At 41.9% G+C, this 16,649-nt stretch overlaps 1 protein-coding gene across 1 annotated transcript in view; it reads right to left on the bottom strand.

Moving 5' to 3' along the window:
• Positions 1 to 16,062, bottom strand: part of LONRF3 (LON peptidase N-terminal domain and ring finger 3) — a 57,143-nt gene extending 41,081 nt beyond the window's left edge. Inside the window, exons 1-7 of the mRNA XM_085608040.1 lie at positions 15,103 to 16,062; positions 12,014 to 12,132; positions 10,982 to 11,104; positions 8,735 to 8,890; positions 7,484 to 7,715; positions 7,094 to 7,184; positions 4,740 to 4,854 (exon numbers count right to left, since the gene is read on the bottom strand). Coding sequence (XP_085464166.1) covers positions 4,740 to 4,854; positions 7,094 to 7,184; positions 7,484 to 7,715; positions 8,735 to 8,890; positions 10,982 to 11,104; positions 12,014 to 12,132; positions 15,103 to 15,952 — 1,686 coding nt within the window. The 5' untranslated portion in view covers positions 15,953 to 16,062. The remainder of the gene's footprint in view (positions 1 to 4,739; positions 4,855 to 7,093; positions 7,185 to 7,483; positions 7,716 to 8,734; positions 8,891 to 10,981; positions 11,105 to 12,013; positions 12,133 to 15,102) is intronic.
• Between the last annotated feature and the right edge of the window lie 587 nt (positions 16,063 to 16,649).

Raw genomic sequence — 16,649 nt, 5'->3', positions numbered from 1 at the left:
TTACAATGCGGTAATGCTGTGCTGTACATCTTTCTTTGCTGTAGCATCTATGCGCTTGCTCGCCCTTTCTGATGGAGGAGTGATATCTTAGGCAAGTCATCCGTTTACTGATGTTTCCCATCCTATTTTAAGAATCCTATGTCACTTTGCGGTAGCTTTTATTATTTAAGACGGCATGGAGTTTCCGTAAATACAGAAGCAGGAGTTAGGAACTTCTCTTTCTACGATCTCAAGAAGCCCTGGAGCTAGAGGCATGAGAGGTCTTGGTGAAACCCTCGGTTTCTAGCACCTCCATTATGATGACTACTGCAGCTTGTGGTGCTTCTACTGGGATACTAAATTAAGAAGTACCCCTAATGAATATGTCGTGGAAGGTGGTGATGTCACCCACTGGTGACACTTGTGAAGCTGAAGGAGACAATCGAGTGTAAGATGTATGATTATCACCACCATCAAATTGTAACCATCAGGAAAATACAGGAGATCTGTGTCTACTGCACCACTCTGGGGTGCACAGAAAGTTCTTTCTCCCTTGAGGAGAGGCTGGCTAATGCTGGGGTGATCCTGCAGGTGATGGTTCTCTGGGTGCCATAGGAATCTTTGTGACGGGGACATTAGACATGAAATAATGTATAGTAGAGGCAGGTTTAATGGCTTCAGGTGTACTTTAAAAGGGCCTTTACAGGAATGGTGAAGCATGGAGGGCCCAATGGTGCAGATGCTGGCAACTCAGAAGACAGTCTCAGTCTCTTCCTTGGTGACAGAGACAATGATGAATGTAGGCCTCAATCGTGGCATCATAATGTGGGGGGATACAGAAGGCCCAGCATCGGGGAGGGCTGTGACAACATTGATCTGATGGACTGTACTGATGGCAAATGGAGCCGTCGCCATGCACTAGGAGCCCTTTGTAGTAGACTGTGATGGCGTTGCTGAATAACTGACTTTGGCGATGAAGGTGAATAAGTCACGGTCGGTCAGGAGTGCCTTGATGTTGAAGGTTTAGATGATCTCTAGTTGTACTGGTGAACATCGTCAAGCCAGCCTTGAAAAGTGAGCATGTCAGGGCCCAAGCATTTGACGTTGAGCCCATGGACGTCCATCAGGATGACGACGAGAATGGTGATAATACCTCCTTTCCCCTTTGCTCGACATCTTCTCTTAAGCTCTCCCTCTATGAGGGTCTTTATGAGGTACTGGCTCATTTTGAGCAGAGGCTACATGGCTGGAGGGCTTTTCGGCTTTCTTCTGTCTTCCAACCTGCCTTAGTATGACATGGTCCCGATCCATCAAGCTTTTTTTAGAAATGTTTCAACACAACTCATATCCTTTCACTGAATAAGTCGCCCTTATTAATTTCAGGACCCTTCCTACACACTCTGCTGACATATGACTCTCCCTATCAGATAATACTTGGGATCTTATGTTTCTCATGGAAATGCGGCGGAGTGGCGGCTCTAATCATGATCTCGCCTTGGCCTTTCCCCCTGGTTTTCGGATCCTGTGTGACAACCGAGGTGGGGATGGGATAGGAGGAGGTGTACCTATTATTCTTAGGGACACATGGGAAGATTCATCCTCTAGGCTGGGTCAAATAGGGAATATTGAGGGCCTTATTTTTTTTTATCAAACTTACCCCCTCTTTTACTTTAGCCGGTTTGTTGATATATAAACCCCCGGATTACACGAACAGCAGCCTCCCAGAATTATGTGATGCCATCGCCCAACTATCCTTACAATATGCTAACTTCATGGTTTTGGGAGACTTTAACACGCATGTTGATGAGCCGAACTGCTCCCAGGCCTCTCAGCTGATTCATACCTTGGAATGCATTACACAGTTGCGCCCGATGTGGAATGATCATTTACTTGTCTCGTTCACCTTTTATGGTGTGGGCAATAAACCAGAGATAAGTACAGCATCTGAAAGGAGGAGGAATTGGCAAAATATTACAGAGTCCTTTGTCCCCTCTCTTCAACCTACTTTGCCATCCTTTACAGACAATCTCAACAGAGATTCAATCCTTTTCAATGTATGGATCTCTAAGGTGCTGGACTTGCTTGCTTCCCTAAAAACAGTGACACCCAACAGATCTAAGCCATCTGCTCCATGGGTTTCTGCTGACCTTAGAGTAGCGAATAGCCTCTGTAAGAGGCTTAAGCGGAGCTGGAAAAGGTTCTATGACCCTGTAGCATTTTCACGTCTACAAGGCGGCCCGTAACAAATGTCTTGCGCAGCAAACGATGAGAGAGCATTTCTCGTTTCGCATCAAGAATGCTGTTATCTCATCCAGTGAAATGTGTAATATCGTTAAATCTTTTACTACACCGGAAGACTCTAAAAGTGCTTTTTATCTGTCCCGATGAGAAGATTAGAAAACTATACTCATTGTTCTCATCCGAAATCTGCTCAGAAAGACCTTTGACACCGTCTGACAGTCAAGTACCTGCTTTATCAGAATTTTGCACTATTTCCGAAAAAGACTCGCTTGACGAGTTATTCAAACGCGACTCTGGCTGCCCAGAGGATGGACCCCTGTCCTCCTCAATTTCTTAAACTGGCTGCCATTATTGTAAATCGTTTCCTTAATAGGATCTGGAATGCTTCTTTGAAATCAGACCTTTTTTCTACTCTACAGTAACAGGAGTTCCTATTGCCATTGCTAGAGAAAACCTAATGTGGACCCTGGGGTGCTCAGCAATTTTAGGCCTATTTCATTGTCACCTGCGAAGTTTTTTAGAAAAACTGGCTTATCGCCAATTGTCTGCCTTTGTTGAAGCTAATGATTTGCTTCACGACACCCAATCTGGCTTCCGTGCAGGCTTCAGCATGGAGACTGTCTCTACTGGAATTATCTTGTCTGTCAGAGAGGCTCTGGATGGCGGTGCCTCTGCTATAGTAGTGAATCTCGACCTATCAGCAGCATTAGACACGGTAGCACATTCTACCTTGTTGAATAGATTATGCCATTTTGGCTTTCAGAGCACTGGGATGTCATTGATACGATCTTTTTTAGAAGATTGAACTCACAGAGTCTTCATTTGCCCATTCTCATCTTCACCTAAACCTGTTGCTTGTGGGGTGTCACAAGGCTCGGCCCTCAATCCACTGCTTTTCAACCTTTGCTTGGCCCCCCCTTATTGAGACCTGGGGCGTGAAGGTTGTTTGATATGCAGATGACACACAACTTGTGTTTTCGTTTAGAGAACATTCAGAAGATGCCTTTCTCAACCTCAAAGAGTGTTTAAAGGGCATTGTCAAATAGATGGATACCAACTTCTTGAAATTGAACATGGACAAAACTGAGGTGATTTTCTTCAGTCAGATGGCACCCCTTCCATCTAGTCTCGCCACCAAACCCGGCCACTTCAGCTAGAAACTTAGGGATCATGTTTGACTCTGACCTTTGTACGGCAGATCTGTTCGTCCTGCTTTCTGTACTTAAGATCAGTCAGGAAACTATTGCACCTCCTGCCAAAGATCATGTTCCATGCGATTAATTGTGACATCGCGCTTGGATTACGCTTCCAGCTTATATCTGGGGCTTCCGGCTTTCCTGACCCATGGACTTCAAATGATACAGAATGTGGCGGTCAGGTTGATTCATCATCACATCCCCAGACCCCGTTTGAAGCAGCTTCATTGGCTTCCGTACAATTAGGGAAGACATTGTGACAGAAAATAATTCTGCTACATAAAAATAAAAAACATGTTTGCTAAGTAGTTAGTTAGTAAATGTGCAGAGTGAAACTGAAAAAACACAAATTTGGAGTGACATTTTACAAAACAGAGGTGTTAAACCTCCAGTGTGTACTGGGATCCTCCTCACACAAGCCGGAAAAAGAACCAGCTCTGTGAGGCAACTGCCAGTGAAAAGCATAAGGGGTAGTGGGAGCACATGCAGTCTTTAAGGTACAGCAAACTATTATCTAAGTTTCATCAATGTAAGCCTATTCCACAAAGTTTCAAAAAGTTTTAGATGCTGTAATGACGTCTTGAAACAAATTTTTTCAAGTTTGTCAGTCTACATATTTGGAACAATCTTGCATGTAATAAGCTCCAGTTTTCTCAGGGTGCTGTACATTAAATGGTCATTCACAACCCATTTACGATTTTATGGATAAATATATGGATTGCAGTGGGCAATTATTCTAAGGTTTATGACTATTAATAAAAATCCCTACAATTCAGAAAAAAATTGGTCAATTTGTGAAAGATGCTCAAATGTGAGGGAGTATTATTGTAATCAGTTACATTCAAATTTAAACTAATTCCAGAGTAAAAGAGTGACTGTACTTTAACAAATACCCACATCATTGAGCTCAAGAATAAGCTAGACATACTGCAAGACGATTTTCACATCTTACTGTTTAAGATCATGCATAAGTAAGGCAACACCAAAAAGCTCCTTAAGCTTTTCTTGAAAAACTTGCTAAATGTATTTCATCACAGGTGTTTATAAATATTGCTTCTTGTGTGGCCCTGGCAAACCATAGCATTGCACACCATCTACTGCTTTTGTACTTGGAAAAAGAGCTAGAGCAGTAATATGGATTTTACACAATGCTATGTTCACCATAGCGGAAGAGTCATCAGATAGCTAGTTGGGGTAACAGGCTGGAAGTAAGGTACTCTCAATATATACGATCTAGATGTACACTTTGATAATGGAAACTGGTGGTTTTCTTTGAACCTGAAGGTTTGGTCCAATGGCAACTTCAGTTTCGCTTGGCCATACCTTAGAAAGGTCTTCTTTGCAGAGTGGACATGCTGAGTTGTGATCTAGGCATCGTTCAAGGCATTTGAGGCAGAAGGTGTGTCCACAAGGTGTAGTGACTGGTTCGTAAAAAAGCCTGAAGCAAAAAACAGAAGACAACAATATCTTGCAACAGAAAGAATGTTAGGCTATTGTCTAGCCGTGCTTGCAGACGTATCAATAGGTGAATTGCATTAATCAAAGATAAGGTATTTATAATAGATATTTTAATTATTTTACACTGCACCCTTTTCCATCAAGACATTTTGTATGTTGGCACTTGAATATGTGTTTATATCAATTTCATCAAAACTATAATCATAGTTCATATAATCTGCAAACTTAATTCAGTTTCCAACGCATGAACTTGTACAAAATGGTTGCAACTGTACACATAAAATGTTGACGCTTCAAGAATGGCCCCCTGTGCTACTAATCTAATTGTGATTGAAAACTGGGTAATGATGATAACAAGACAATATCAAATATGGCTGTTCTCTAAACATGTCTGCTTGTTCCATATCAAGAGGGACTACTGCTATAGGCAGAATACCTTTGACATCCTCTAGCCATAGCATAACAGTGTTTGAGATGGCTACTCTGTCAAGGCTAATCCCTCTCTGTAAAAACTGACTGTGCCCGACCGTGGCTCCAAAGTTCAAGCAAGGTTGAACCATGGTCGAGCACGGTCAGGTTTAACAGAAGAGGAGTAGCCTTGACGGAGTTTTGACTTCAAGCGTCCCTACTCATACTTACCGATGGACTCATGGGGCCCAATGAAGGTCGCATTATAAGTCTTTGTGATATTTAACACAGGCCAATTAGGTGCGGCATATTTATTTTGACCATTTTCTCCTTAATAATTGTGTTAATTGTGACACAGTGGGAACATTCTTTTTCCTTCTAGGTCCTGATAAAATGCCTTGGGGAGAGGCATAAAACTAGTTGACCATAAAGGGAAACAATAGGTACTGACGCCTAAGGTTTTTCCCACATGTCCCCAAATTTTAACATACCTTCTTTGGGCTAGGGAATAAATTTGTTTTTGGACCAAATTTGGTATTTTTAAACTTTTTTCATTTTTGCAACAAAAAAACCCACTCCCTTTAAATGTATCATATGTGGTTAGGTGTATAGGCCCCCCCCCCCCGATATTTAACAATTCAGTGCTCCCGCGTATTTGTTGGTAGCAGCATGCCCCTGTCCGTAGAGGACAGGGATGGACCCAATGATGAAGCATGCCACCAAGGGGCAACCCGGAAAAGAAAACCTTTTCTGTTCTTTTTGTATCTCCTGCAAGATATTGTAAAGAATACCCGTTCCCCCTTTAGAGGGTGCCTCTCTTGATTATTTATATAGTGCCGTGGAGGACAGGTCCCTACTCTAGCCCACCTCTACTCTCCCCCTTTTGCTTTTGATACTGGCATAAAAAACAGCAGGCATGGAAGTGACTATGCATGATGTATGTTTGCTTGTGACCTATGTTCTTTAAATGTACGGATGCAATCGGATTCTTCAGCAGATAAAAGCTTAATTCAGGAAAAAGGCCAATCGTTAGCAACTATGTTTTACGCTAATGAAGCTTGGGTGAATATGGTCCTAGAGCAATGGCTAGAAAGTGACCACAATCGACTAATATGCCAATTTGACCCTACATTGTTTACACCTAGGCATGCTATAGGTAATACCATGGTAGGTGGTGTAGAGATTATACCCACCGATAATCGTAGGGTGGAAAACTATGTACACCTTGTTCCATGTATAATGGAGGCAATAGTGAAGCAATTAGAAGTATAGCAAACTAATATTGGCAAAGACAGCAAGGAGACTGAACTATATGAATTAAATATTGGGAAGGTATCTTTATATTTCACTGCTTTCCAATCACATCCATTATGCCAAGCCCACAGTGTTGGGAATGATGGCAACGTAACCTATCAGAACTGTACTTTTTGCAGTAAATCACGTCTGAACTCTGACCTTTGACATAAGACGGATCGAATGGTCAAAGCGGTTTAACTGAGAGGTGATGATCTATATACTTGTAGGACTGAAAAAAGATCACAATAATAATAAAAAGAAAATGCGACCCTAAATATCGGTAAAAGAAATTGAATCAAAATGCTCAGTAATCTGCGCCTTCCTGTACACAGGTAACTGTTGTACAATTATTTCAAACATTACAGTACATATTTGCTGAATTCGTTATACACCATATTCATTGAGTAATGGTTGTAAAGAAAAACTAGTCATTAATCCATAATTAACAAACAAGGAAATCCACTTTGCAAAGTGTAAAATACAGGTCAGGGCGCTCAGCAGGCAGATATTGATACCTCATGCACAATGAACAGTCCAGGTCGGCTGGGTCAATACATTCTGCTGGCATGGGTTGTTCTGTCTCGCAGCTTTGAGTACCAGGTACGTCTAAAATGCAAAATTGACAAACCGTTCTAATAACAATATTTGAATATGCCCAACAAAGTAATATTTTCCAATTGACATTTAAGCAAGGCTGCAGTGTCTTAACTGTACATATATGAACGCCATGTTAGTCAATTTGTAGCTTTCAAATGCTTACTACCATTCAGATCTACATCATCTTGGGACGTGCTAAAAATTTGCATTCAAGCGCCATTGTTCTGCTAAATACATAAAATGCAATATAATGAGGGAGAAAAGATGAGGTAAGCACAGACAATGCACCATACATATCATAAAGTTACCTTTTCTCATATGCTTGCTGGGTATTTCTGAGCTCCTTGTGTCATTTGTATTATAGGAACAGTGTTTCCTTTTTAAAACGTTGTGACTCGCAGACTCCAGTGGAAAAGACTGTTTGGTTTCAACGTCCAGAAAGCTCCTCTTGTTTTCCTTTGGTACAGACTTCATTAGATCACAACTGGTAGGTACTGGATCTTCTTGGATTTTCGAATCCCTTTTCTGCTCCATGATCACCTAGATGACGTAAACATTTTATCTTTAGGAGATGGTACTTTGGATACAGAGACACGGAGATTGTGTGGTCTCTAAATAATGCATCAAACCCGGAGTCCTCCTATCACATGGTTATGAATAAGAAATGCAACATTCTGCTATCTATTGGACCTACTGATACAATGCAAATCGGCAACAATAGGCGATACAGCCTCTGAAAGCATCAGTTAAAAAAAGGAGTTCAGATTTATAAAACACACAGGTATAAACTGCCTAGGGTAATAAAGTAAGGTAAATCTCTCAAGATTCTAAAAGGCATGTTAGCCTAACACCCAGAGTTGTGACCACAGAGTAAGAAAGTCTCATCCTTAATTTTATGCTTCTCACACCTAACATGCGAGTTACTCTGAGTATGAAGACAGGAGAAATAATTGTATCAAAATACAACCACAAATAAAACATACATTCTGACAAGTAATGTGTATAATATCTACTGAGTCAGAGATAATGTAATGCAAGTCCTTGCTAGGGTTCTCATTATTTTCATATTTTGTTTGCATGCGTAACCCCCTAGCTTATGTTGGCTATCATTGTCAAAATACTAAATGGAAGACTGCAAGAAAATCCGTCTTCTTTAGTGTTAGGAACTTGATGACATGAAGCTAAATGATGATCTGCCAAAAATAAAATAGCCACAGTACTGCTATAAGAGAATAATGGAGCACTCTTGATAAAAGTAGAAAAGAAAATAAAGTGCTCCTCCGTTTAAGAAAAGCGGATATATTTCCCCACGACAAAATAAATAGCAGATAAATGGGCAACAATATAAGACGCACATCCTTATTCCTGTTAAAAATTCAAATATTATAACTAACAAACTAGTGCTCCCCAATAAGGATTCTGCCTGACAAAAATTTGCTCTTTGTCACAGACAATATACAACACCTATTTTCCTTTAAGCCTCTCCCCTCCCCCATTCCTTTGCATAACTGACCAAAAACGGTATAAAAATAGAAAATGGCTAACAAGCTGTGATTTACCTTTAACGAACTATGTGGGTAATTGCTGGCACCACCCAGGGACCATGAACTCAGAATATTTCCTTTTAACCTCGAATGATGTGACAACACCTGCAGGATATCTGGTATCTGTCCTTGAGACGTTCCAGACAGGAGTGAAAATAAGTTTAGAAGGAGCTGTTGTAAAGAAAAAAGGAAAAACCATTTACTTGGTTATAACATTATTTGCACGTTTTTGTAATTTTTTGTCAAAATAGAGGCAAACATTTGTTCAAAGACGCTGAAAATTTCGTCTTGACGCACCCAATCTGCTTCATTAATCAATATTAAGGCATGTCATGAAGCAGAGAGACCCCTCAGTGCAATCAATTCCTTCGCCTATCGCTGTTAAGACCACAAAGATAAGTAAGTTCCTTCTTAAATCTTGGTATTTGCTACCGTGAAGCCTCTCAGCTAGCAAACTAGGGTTCAATGTACAAAACTCATTTGCAAACCAGGGTGTCCAGTTTGCACACTGACTGATATGTAAATGGCCATAAAGTCAGCGCAGAGACCTAAGTATTAATAGCTTGCATTTCAAATTGTACAATTGCAGGGAGGTCATAAAAAGACATGTCTAATGAGTATTAAATGAGGCAGGTTCAAATTTGTGACTTCCTGTGAATGTAGGGAAGGTGGCATCAAAGGGTCAGCAAGCCACACACCATCCTTGCATTTGCTCCTACATTCAAGAAACATCTTTAAAAAATAAAATAAAAGCAGCCCATGTACATTAAAAGGAAAGGTGCACATTTGTTTCTCCTTTTTACTTAAAAAAAATGTTTTCCATTTGGCAACACATCTAGAGGACGGCGGGGAGGTGTGAAAGGGGGACACTAGATGACTGCTTGCCCACCGCTTTCCCCGGTGCTGCTTAAATATCACAAAGCATTGATAAATTCTGCAGCAACTCCCAAATAGTAGAACATCTAATTCATGCTTCCTCATATTTGCGATTTGTATCAAGTCACAAAACCCCTTATACAAGTCAGACATACTTTTCTGACTCTTAATGAGGGGTTCTGTATATAACCAAATAGTAATTTGTGGTTGCAAAGCTTGTTATTTTGCGGTTTCCAGGCTTTTCCATTGCAAAAGAGTTTCATACATGAGACCCCTAGTTCCTTACATTATTAGTGTTATATGGGGGATGCAGCATCTAACACAAAAAAACAACCAAGCAAAGTATCAATTATGCTTTACCCCTGTATCACATTCTCTTCATCATAGGACAGTGCTTTGGACAGATTTTATACTGGCAAAAAGGGAGGTACAAAAGTATTTTTAAAAATCATTTCATTCCAGTGTTAAACGACTTTTCATACAGCCACAGAAACATGGAGCAGCCACATACAAATGTATTTATTTACAGTATAAAGAGAAGAAACGCAACAGAGGCACCATGGTAGAGTAGGAGAGCAGATAACAGTAAAGAAAACACACTTTTAACCATTGCTGAAGTCTGTGGTCTGCGTGGCCACAACAAATCCGACCACAGTGAACTGGTAACCCAAAACAGAAAAAACAGCACTGAATTCGAAAAAGATTTTGACACAATCAGAAAGTATCCAGGCCTGCACTATTAGCTCCAGTCTGACAAGTACATCAAGGAGACAAAGGCACAGCAGCAATAAGGTTGACTTCACTCGTGCTAAATTAGAACTATTTCCTGAATGTTTTGTAAGAACCCATGAGCAGCTAATCAGCAAATCCAAATTACTTATGGTCAATTATCCTACAATAAGACTGCTGAACAACGATGTCTAGCTCAAATACTGAGTTGTATTATTCACAGTCATATACTTTTGAATGACCACCACTTGCATGTTTGTATTCTGGGTCCAATATTAAACAATAGCGTGTTAGGGGTTTTTGTCTGTAACATTCACATTTTCCCTATTTTTTTATTTTCATTATATCATTTAATCGTCTGTGTATTAACTTTCTTCTAGATACACATTTATTTCAAAAGTGATTGAACCTGCGAGGATTTATCTTATCATACACTTTGAATAAAGGTAGCCTGCAACAGAGGTGCCCAGACAGTGTTTAAAGCTGGTTGGTAGACTTACACATATAAATATCAAAATTCTTATTATCAGTGTATGTTCCAACTGCCTACTGAAAGCCCTGGGTTAAATCCTCATAAACAGGCTAAATAACAAAATGCTAGGCGTTAGTATAAATTTCTTTAACTTTTTCACTACAAAAGGGACAGTGAAAACTCACCTTCTGGGCCTCCATTTTAGCAGTTTTGTTACTCATGTCTAAGGCAAGGCAAAACAAATACTCTCTTAGAGCTTCTTCCGTCTTCCCAAGTTTGGCTAATGCTTGACCTTTTCTCAGATGACCCTAAAAATAATAATTCACATTTACATTTCACTAGATGGAGTTTCCAGCAGTGGAAAAGAGGAATATACGTGGGTCCAAAAGCCTTTTAAAACATGCTGTATTTTTTTGGGTTCAGCACAGATATTAAGCTGGAATTGCTATTAATGTTTTGTCCATTACCTTTACAATGAGTGCATATTAGAGTGCATATTAATGCTTGCAAATCAGTCACACATTTGTGACTACTTGCAGAATTTTCATAAGTCTTAAAGTTACTATATGTATACAGTGTTTTAATGCTTAGTACAGGAGATCCCCAAGGGCTGAGTTTAAATGGTAATTAAAGGTAGCCTTTGGTGTGGTCCCTTTTTCATTAAATAGAAAGTAAAATAATGTTCTACAAGTAGCACGCAACAAATGTTATAGCATAGTTTGTCTACCAAATTATTAAGAAAACACGGAGAAACAGAAAATGATATATTGCATTTACTTTGTAGAAAAGAACTGACCTACTTTCTGACTAATTACTGTAAAATTGGGGTACTCCCAAAACTACATGTGATCACGACTCATGATTGACCCATATTAAAAACGCTGTGACCTAAATTACGAGGGCACTCCCAAACGGTTTAAAGTACATTCAACAAAGTAAGCAGGGACATCAACAAATATTTAGAGTCACAGTCTGGCATGGAGTTCTCTACACAAAGATTCCAAGTCCCTCATTTTCATTCTAGTTTACCAAATTCAAAAACTACTAAACACATTCTACACAGAATAGTTTCATGGTTGGACACAACTTATTTCTAATAGGATAAATGTGGAGGAAAGGAAAAAACAGGTCTTAAATGAAAAGTGCAAAGGCGCAGAGAATAATGAAGGTGGCAAGTGATGGCATGAACACAACCATTGCCTTCTTCATGGGCTCACCTTTAACCACAATGGCTGGATTCTGCACACAGTTTCAGCATCATGCAATGCAGCTTCAATGCACTTCAGACTCGTATTGATCTGAGAACGGTTGCTGTGGAGCACGTGGTCATATGGCGCTGTAATTAATAGAAAACATGAAAAGGAGAAAGTTTGACTTTACAATACTAAGAACAGCAAATAACGTAATTTCCTCTAAACATATCTCTATAAACTGACAAGGTGCCTTTTCTGACAGTCGCAGCTCGCACACTACGGTTTAAGAGCTTCAATAAAAACAATTCTAAGGAATTACCAGGCATCCTTACCAGTTAACGTTCAAAGTTTAAGAAAGCAAAAGGCTTTTTAGTAATCCAAAACAATGTACTGCTGCGGCTTACTGTACAATAATAAGCATCCTACGGTGCAGACGTTATGTCGTGAGCACACATACTGAATCAATAGTGGGTTTAAACTGTCCATGTAAACGTCCAGTATTTCATAGAGCATCCTATTTTTAAATCCCATTAATTCGTGCAAACAAAAGCACAGAAGCACAGGGAGAGAGTTTTTTTATCAGGGTCCACCGTCCGGTGATCTTGAGAAGTCGAGTTTACAGTTTGGGTCTGCCTTGTTTCACACCCGATCATTAACCCACGAAGCCACCTGTCTTCCCATTATCCGTGGAAATGGTCTTGCCGATGATATTCACGCTCTTACACAGCAAGCACTGGCCATGTTTTCAAGAGAGAAGTGGGAAACGTAATGATTTCCGCAGCCCACTATAAATATAGCGATTTTACTTTGGGCCCCGATACCCTGTACTGTTCTGTAGCCATTCTATAGAAATAACAACTGCTCGACAAGCACAGCAAAAGATGCGGGTTAGTCGTCACTAAAATTCGGCAGATTCCCGAGCCTGGCCCATGTGATGCATTTGTTAGCATGCTTGTTACACAACCAGTTCACATGCGGGCAGGGAATCCAGAGCAGCTGCTTACGCAACTGGGATGCTGACCTAGTTTCACCTTTCACTGAAAAGTTATCACTGCGAGCTCCTATTGTCCCTCTCGGTAATCACATCTATTTTTAGAGCCACCGTCGTTACCTGACACACCGCCACACATCACCGAGGCTCTGGAAGTACTGTATCGAGCATGGAGCATCCCTGGACACGGACACTACTCTACCTTGGGATCTGCCCTGACAGCAGGCGCAGCGCAGGGCAGCTTCACACAGAAAGCGCTCTTTATGAGTCCAAGTTTATGCTTACCATGTTCTTTAAGTTAGTACTTTTTGGGGACGCACAAAAATCTCCAGGTGTACACACTTAAATGCAAGAAAAGCGGGCCGGAAAATATGTGGGTTATATTCACATCCAGCTAACTCGATTTATTCTGGTACTAAAAGCGCGCGTGAGCAAATTGGGCCTGGAAACAACTGGGAAGGTTTATGAACAATATGTTCACTACATTGAAATGGAAACCCACTTTTCTTTCCCAGTGTATATTCATGTCCCCACCACATAGTCCTAAGCACAGAGCGACAAAAATATGCCATGTTAGAAAAATTGTCACATTCATAAGATGAGAACAATACATGTCTTAAAATAGTCATCTCGCTTAACCAGGGTCTGACTTTTGTGCCCGTAGATGGTACTTTGTGCGCACCCACGGTGATGTGGGTGCATAAAGAGAGGTGTGAACCGGAAAATGTGTGTATGGAAAATGAGGGCAGGCAAGAGAAGGGAGCAGTCAAATTTTATCAGTATGGTAGAAAACGTTCAACCAACAAGCACATCCATCCTTGCCAAAGTAAAACATCGATTTCTACCAGTCATAGGGCAAATGAGTGAATGTCAGATTTACCTCCCCCAAAAAATATTTACAGCCCTTTTACTCGCAACAATTGTAACTATTTCACATATTTCTTTTTCACAGGGGATGTTAGAAAAATTACCTTTCAGTAAACTGTAAAGTACGGCAATTGAATTAATTACTGGATGATTTCAAATTAACATCAAGGAAAACGGTTTTCCTTTGCTATTGTACTGACAGGAAACTATTGCATTTATCGCACGCTCAATATGTGAAAACTTGTGCCACCTCTGCGAGAAATACTACGGCCCAGCTCGTATAACCTTACAGTTAAGCATTTGCTTATGGCAGTGGATCCCAATCTTTTGACTTCTGGGGACCCCCACTTAATTATTACTGCAATCCGGGGACCCCAACTGAATCATTATTCGAATCCTGGGACCTCCCATGAGTCATTACTGGAAGTCGGGGACCCCGGCCTAAGCAATGTTGATGATTTGAATCACTAAACAATGCACAATAATACAGAAAAAAAGCATTCATCAAACAAATACACCAATTACACTTTTTATTTAATTAGAACAGATATAAATAAAAAAGCATCAAAATGTAATTTTAATAGAATGGTTGGAGATTTTCTAAATTCAATTGAGGCCACTCATCTCCATACTATATTCAGATTGATACACTTGCACTGCTCCCACTAATTAATCTGAGGATACTAATTTAATTTTTAGCCTCCCATTTCAAATTCCTACACATTTACAGTTTGTTTTAAAAAGTTCAATTGTACATTTAGCATCTTTATTTATCTGTTAATATTATTTGATTTTCAGAGTAGTCGTGGACCCCCTGAGGAGGCTTCGGGGACCCCCATGGGTCTCCGGACCCCAGTTTGGGAATCACTGGCTTATGGTATAGAACTGAGACGTCCAACATACTTCCACTAAGGCCTTATTTTCACAGCACCCACATCGAATCACTTTGCATGCAATTATTATAAATTGCAATCTTGTGTAGTCCCTCGATACTGGATTCTGAATTCGTGCACAAACAAAGGACATCCCTCTTATGTAGGAGGAACACCTCCCACATTTCGTGGATGCTTCAAGGAAGCTCAATGTATTTTCAGGCCTGACTCGAAAAACTCCAATGTGAAATTGAGGTTATTGCTGCCTAGCACCATCACCCTACTTTGACCATGGTCATCTCATGTATCTCATGTATAACGGGTAACGCCTGTAAAAACGCCATTGAACTGCAAAATCTAGTATAAATGTCCCCAGCATTTACCTAAACACAGGGCCTCGTCGTACTTTCGTAGGGCTGCTGCCAACTCCTTCCGCTTATAGAGAGCGTTTCCTTCGTGCCTGAGATGCTGGGCCTTCACCCGAGAAGGGTACCACTTGGTCAGCAGATGGGTGAGGACTACATTGGTGCGGTAGGAGCGTACAGTGTTCGGGTTTACGGGCTCCCCGCAGAGAGGACACACAGTCTGATGAGAATTTTGGGGAGTTCCCTCTTCAGAGTCCTTGGCCAGGGGCCCTCGCACCTTCTCCAGTCCCGCGGGGGCGTGACTCCCCTCACAATCCATTTCATCATTGGCTCGATCTTCCGCGGGAGCGTGGCCTCCATCGCCAGGTTGACCATTGACCGTGTGACTCACGGTTAGGTCGTGCGGTGCTGCGGAGGCTCCACATCTGGTGGGGTCGATCTCCACCATCGCAGGGTCCTTCTCCAGGCAGCATCGGCAAAAAGTGTGCCCGCAGGGCAGGGACACCGGGTCGCATAAGAAGCCCCCGCAGTGCGGGCAGAGGAACTCAGCTGCGCCCTCCAGCCGCTCCCCGCACACGCCCTCACGGCTCCGTACGCTCTCAGCCAGGGCCCGCACCACCGCCTCCAGGCGGCCGGCTCCCACCTCCCCACACGCCGCGGCCCTCTGGTACAGGGTCAAGGCCTCGGATATCCTGCCCGCCCCGCAAAGGGCATCGGCCGTACGCAGAAGCAGCTCCCAGTCCCAGCCGGCAGCGTCTCCGCGCTCTCTCCACTGGCACTCGTAGATCTCGGCCGCCAACTCGAAGTTGCCCGCTTGGAAAGCCTCGGCGGCGAACTCCAGCATGAGCTGACCGTCTTCCTGACTCATCGTCAGGGTTGCGGGAGGTGCGGGGGATCGCCTGTCCTAACGCGCGGCCACCCCAGCTCTTTGCCGAGCAGCATCCCACCGGGCTTCTAAATAACCGTCGCTCGTAGAAGAGTTACATAAAACATGTCCACGTGACCTGCGGCGGCGCTCCTCATTGGGCAGCGGGGAGCCGAGCGCGACAGGTTATAAAACCGCTGGCGGTTCAGCAACAAAGGTGGTGAGGGCTTCACTGTTGTTTTGTAAGCCAGGCTGGGCTGAGAACGTAAGCACTCGGACCCAACTGGCTGCTGTGCGAGGTGTTTAGGTAACCGGTGAGGTAAGCACTACAGGCATCAGTGGGCTGCCTGCCGTTACATATCACCCCTTTGCCAGAAAGAGCATGCTTATGTTTTAGGCATGTGTATTACAAATTATACAAGAATTGATGTAGAGTAACACACTTTATGTATGGAAATCCAAAAATATATGAAACTTTATGGAGTTCTGGTGACGTTTACAAAGCACCACCTTATAGCCAATTATCATGTCAGCAGAACTCTACATAGGTTTTAAATAACAAAGGGTTTGTGAATTATAACTTTTCTTGTGTCGTTTTGCATCATCAGTTTTCCTTTGGGTATCCAGCTGCAGAGAAATGTCTTGCCCGGTGTTATCCGAGCTGCCAGCCCTAAACGACAGCGTGGAACACACTAGCTGC

Source organism: Triturus cristatus, chromosome 5_2 (genome assembly GCF_964204655.1).
Source record: "Triturus cristatus chromosome 5_2, aTriCri1.1, whole genome shotgun sequence".
Classification (NCBI taxonomy): Eukaryota; Metazoa; Chordata; class Amphibia; order Caudata; family Salamandridae; genus Triturus; species Triturus cristatus.
Note: the sequence above shows the minus strand (reverse complement) of the source record. Positions and strands in the feature narration are given on the sequence as shown.